The 4,993-nt window shown below is 55.7% G+C and overlaps 1 protein-coding gene across 1 annotated transcript; it reads left to right on the top strand.

The window, feature by feature from the left end:
• The first annotated feature begins 378 nt into the window (after positions 1-378).
• Positions 379-4,751, top strand: DMRTB1 (DMRT like family B with proline rich C-terminal 1). The gene is made up of 5 exons (XM_069093290.1): positions 379-777; positions 830-953; positions 2,362-2,591; positions 4,036-4,177; positions 4,675-4,751. The coding sequence occupies exons 1-5, from the start codon at positions 382-384 to the stop codon at positions 4,749-4,751; spliced, it is 969 nt and encodes a 322-aa protein (XP_068949391.1). The 5' UTR covers positions 379-381.
• Positions 4,752-4,993: the final 242 nt, after the last annotated feature.

Here is a 4,993-nt window from a genome sequence, read left to right as displayed (position 1 = left end):
CCTCAGTTTCCCCCGATGTCCGAGCAGGCGGCCGGAGCCTATGCCTGTCCAGGCTGCCCAGCCCCGATGAGCACGGAGACCCCTCGGGGCTCCCCTCCGGGGGCTCCCGGGGTGCAGGAGCCTTTGCCGCTTTTGCACCCGAAAAAGGGGCTGCTGTGCAAATGGTCTGCGGAGGCTCCGAATTGCAACAAGTGTAACGACCTGGGGCACCAGGGGCTTCCGCCGGGGCTCCGGCAGCAGCCGCAGCAGCAGTCGCCGCCGCCTCCGCGCTCGCCTGCTCCGACGGAGCCGCCTCCTTCCACGCCGCCGCCTCCATCTCCCTCCAGCCCCGGCGGCTGGGCCCAGAAGACGGAGGCCCCCAAGGAGGCCCCCGCCGACAAGATGATGCGCACCCCGAAGTGCTCCCGCTGCCGCAACCACGGCTTCTTGGTGCCCGTCAAGGGCCACGTGGGCAAGTGCCGCTGGAAGCAGTGCACCTGCGAGAAGTGCTACCTGATCACGGAACGCCAGAAGATCATGGCCGCGCAGAAGGTGCTCAAGAGGCAGCTGCACGACGGCGACGAGCCGGACGAGCCGCCCGGAGAGCCCGTCGGAGCGGCGGGGCCCGCGCCCTGCGCGCGCCCGCTGCCGCTGCCCATGCCCATGCCCATGCCCGGGCCCGGCCCCTGCCCCGCGGATGCGGGCCCCGACGGCCGGGCCGTCTCCTACGTGGGCGCCCGGCCCGGCCCCCCGGTGCTTTTCGAGCGGGGGCAGGGGAGTAACGGCGGGGGAGGCCACGTCGGCGCCGCAGAGGGGGGCCTCAGGGGTGGGCTTTGATGGCTGTTGCAAGCCCGGGCCCCGGCGGGCGCTGCCGCTGCCCATGCCCATGCCCCTGCCCGCCCCGCCGCAGCCCCCGCCGCCTCCGCTCACGGCCTCCACGTCGGCCTCCTCTAGCCCACCCTATGCTGACTTCGGTAAGGACCCCCCGATTCCCGCGATCCTGGGGGATGAAGGGGGTGGGGGGAGGCCCGGCAGCTGCAAGGGACCCCCCCTCCCATCATCCCGGGCCAGCTCCCCTGTTTTACAAAGGGGAAACCGAGTCCTAGAGAGGGGTGGGAGCTAGGCCCCACAGTGGCCCCAGTAGCGAGGGTCCTCTTTTATGCCCAGAGAACGCTCCTTTTCCCGTCTTGTTTGTCGCCCTTGTAGCTTTCAGCAGGCCGTTTCTCAAGCCTCAGTTTCCCCATTTCTAAAAAGAGAGGATTGGGTTAGAAAGATAGCTCTCCCTTCCGCCTCCCCTCCCCCCAAGTCCGAAGGCTTGGGACCGGGGGCCCAGAGTCTCTAAGGGTGCTTAGCAGAATTCGGGTCTGCACTCGCCTTATCCGCAGAGTCGGCCCCCCAGTGACTGGCCTGCAGCCTGTCCTAGCCTCGGCTTCCTGAAGGGGAAAATGCCTGGCCTCCCGGCCTCGCTGGATCCTAGACGGGAGCCCTCCAGTCCAAACCTGTCGTTTTTAAAGCTAGGGAAACCGAGGCCCAGGGGTCGAGAAAAGAAGGCTCTGTAGACCTGGAAGTGTTATGGGGGAGGGGCCGTTGTCTAGTTATAAAGTCCGAATGTCTTAGTGCAGTTTTAGGCTTTGAAAACTTATGCTGTTGAATTTGAATTGGGTGATATCAAGGTGAGAGAACATTATAGAGCATATCGACTCAACCTTCTATTTTACAGAGCGGGAAACTGAGGCCTAGTGAGGTTCCCAGTTTTTCTTGCGGTCACTAAGTCAGTAGTAGAATCGGGGCCTCCTTCCTCCCCTCCCCCTCCTCCTCCCTTCCCCCTCCCTAGCATGTTCTTTCTCCTATGCTGAACTTGATACAATTCCCACAAAGTAGTGGGGGAGAGGGAGGGGGCATGATCATTATAACTTGCTTTTATTTAGTACCTTAAGTTGTATGTGACTGCTGATATTTACAAAGCACATTTTCTACCATAACCTTGTGCTATAGGTAAGATACGAGTATCCATCTGCCAAGTTAAATACCTTATATATCCCTCAATGTAATCAGTTACATGAGAAAGCATTTTTATAAGCTCATATGGGTCACCGAATTTCAACCCCATAATGTTCTGGAAAAAGCTGGGACTCGGAATCAGAAGACTTGGGTTCAAATCCCATCCCAGCTACCCTGGGCCAGGCATTACTGGGACTCTGTAAAAGGAGGCCAATGTGATATTTTGGCCTCAAAGATGTGGTGGGAGGAAAATGCTTTGCAAATGAATTCTAGGGCTCTGTGTCAAGTGAATTTGGCTAGGTAGTGTTGCAGGGTCTCAGAGCTTCACTGCTTTTGTAGGTGACTGGTATTCTGTCTTTCCCCACTCTTATTTTCATCTAGGGCACACTTCCAACATTGCCCCAGAGTGCATGATGGGACCTGAATATCTGGAGAGAGAGCAGTCTAAAGTGTACCCTGGCTATGCCAACATGTACCACTACCGCCCATTCTCGCTGGGACTCGTCAACCAGCCCAGCTACCGTGGCTCCTCTGCTGCCCCAGGGATCCCCCTCCAGAGGGGCTTCCGCCATGTCCCCAGCAACCACGGAGCAGGGACCTCTTCTTTGCTAGTGAGTACAGGGTCGGGCATTCTCTGGCTTCCACCTGATCTGACTAGGGAAAATGCCCATGTTTCAGAGCTGTCCTTTGACAACTGGGGCTGACCTTGGAAGTAGTGAGTTCCCTTTCTAAGCCAAAGCTGATTTGACTGACCCCCTCCCACCCCCCAAAATGGCTCCATTTTACAGAGGAGGAAACTTTGGCTCAGAAAAGAACACACACTCTGGAGTAGATTTGGGTTCAAATACCGCCTCTAATGTTTCCTGGCTATGTGAGTTCAGACAAGTCCCTTCAGCTCTCTGGGCCTCAGTTTCCTCCTCTGTAAAAGGAGGGAGTCAGAGTGTGGCCGTCTAACTCAATCTAGGCTTCTAGGACCCTTGGATCTTCACCCTTCCACAGCCTACACCCACACCCACCATGCCCTCTCTCCTTCATGGTAGAGCATTTCATTCTACATTCTTGATTAACCTCTTCCCCGTTCACTGAGTTGTCTTGTCACAAAATAAATTTCTGTGAGCCACAGATGGGGAGTTTTTTTGGCATTGGAAATGTGTGCATTTGTTTAAAGACTACATAAAGGTTTCCCTCATTTCCAGTGTTTCTAATGCCTACCCCTAGGTCCAACAGGGTCTCCCCCGCAGGGTCACCCAGAGCCCTGGAATCCTTCCCTTTGCTTCAGTGGCTGCTGGCCCTCTGAGGGACATCCGGGGGTCTCAGCACAAAGGAAGCAGCTGGGCCAAGGCAGGGACAGCTCCATCTGCAGCTCTTAGCTCTGGGAGCAGGGGGTCTGATTGACAGGTTTGCTAGACGAGGTCTTTGTTAAGCCTGCTACTTCTATGTGATGATCAGGGCTGAGTTATTCAGACAGCCCCAAGCCTCCTGCCACAGCCCAGTGAATCCCCGTGACAGACTGGGTGACACCTGCGGGTTCTTTGTGGCTTGGGACAGAATCTCTTTAAATTACCCATCCAAGGCCCAGAGGAAGGCGAGGCCATTTTGATGGACTGTTTGAAGTTTGAGGACCTGGGCCCCTTCTTGGATGGTATGGTCCAAGATCCTTCCACCTTTGTACAGCTGGGCTCTGGCCTCATCCCTTTCAGCTCTGGCAGCCCACTGCCCTTCCACCACCCTATTTGGTCCCAAAGTGTGTCCCACCCCCTGCTCTTTTAAAAGAAGGGAGAGATTTGGAATTCAAAAGCTTGTGGAACTAAATGCTATAAACTAAAGGTAAATAAATAAATAAATTATTAAAAAAAAGAAGGGAAAGAAAAGAGACATGGTTGTTCAGTGTTCATCTGACAAATGGAAAGAGGTAAATACCCCCCCCCCAAGTATGGCCAATGAGTCAATGATGGGGAGGGGCAGGCATCCCTAGTGTAGACCTCAGCTCTGAGTGCTGTCTTTCCCTCCCGCCACCCTGGTGAGGATTCACAGCTCTGGTCTCTTTTTTCAAAGATGCAGGATACTAGTGGAGACTTCAGACAAGGCTACTACCCACCGATGCCTCAGTTCATCCCTCCAGGCTTTCTGCCAGGGATCCACTATATCCCCCCTCCTCTCCCACTGAATGTTCTGGCTGACACCAAAGAATCAACTGGTGAGTGGGCCCCGGGAGGGCTGCCATCAAGGGGATGGGAATGAGGGTCCGGAGGCCTGTGCCTGGCAGGAGCTCAGGGAAAGGGAAGCCGAGTCACCAAGCACTGATGAAAGGCCTAGTGTGTGCTGGCTGGTCCTGCCTGAAGCCGAAGGATTTGTAAATGAAAGAGACAGCTCATGTTGACAGGCCCACTGTCTTCCTCTGCTTTCCGAATTTGTGTGTGCGTAAGAAGAAATAGGGCTCCTTCAGGTAGATCAGTTATGTACTTCTCCCAGTTCCTTGTCATTTGTCTGAAAGACACTGGAACCCCACTGAGCCAGGGCCCCACCCTAGAGAGGCAGAGCACTGGCTGGGACACAGGGACCTGCTTCAGACTAGCTCAGTGACCGTGGGCAGCCTGGTGCATCCGAAGAATCGAGGAATCAATGTTGTCATGTTGTTTTTTCAAACCAAAACTGAAAATGAAACCCATGCCTTGTTCTGTGTTTCCCTTTCAGCTACCCTGACTGATGTCTCAGACTCAGGGGTGATGTGTGAGCACAGCCAGCCGTGTCCTCAGGAGCCGGCCAACTGAGCACCCGGAAGGGTCCTCAGGGCACACCTTCTACATGGGGAGAGGGAGTTGGCCCTGCCACCTGGCTGCACCACCAGGGGGCAAAGGGACAGGTGCCACCAAAGGGTGCCGACGGTCACTAGTTAAATGTAATGTTAGAAGTCTCCTTGACTCTGAATAATTAACCTGGGAAAAATGGGGCCCAGGGATGGCCAGGATGGGGATGGAAAAGAGAGAGGAGAGGTGTGTTCCCATTGAGGGAC

This window comes from Petaurus breviceps, unplaced genomic scaffold (genome assembly GCF_028583685.1).
Source record: "Petaurus breviceps papuanus isolate PSGF00001 unplaced genomic scaffold, PetGlider_PUasm1.0 208, whole genome shotgun sequence".
Taxonomy (NCBI): domain Eukaryota; kingdom Metazoa; phylum Chordata; class Mammalia; order Diprotodontia; family Petauridae; genus Petaurus; species Petaurus breviceps.
Note: the sequence above shows the minus strand (reverse complement) of the source record. Positions and strands in the feature narration are given on the sequence as shown.

Excerpts from the sequence above, each read along its gene's own strand:
- DMRTB1 (XM_069093290.1), top strand. The coding sequence starts at position 382 with ATGATGCGCACCCCGAAGTGCTCCCGCTGCCGCAACCACGGCTTCTTG. Across the intron at positions 954-2,361 it reads CCCACCCTATGCTGACTTCG|GGCACACTTCCAACATTGCC; the intron begins GTAAGGACCCCC and ends ATTTTCATCTAG. Across the intron at positions 4,178-4,674 it reads TGACACCAAAGAATCAACTG|CTACCCTGACTGATGTCTCA; the intron begins GTGAGTGGGCCC and ends TTTCCCTTTCAG.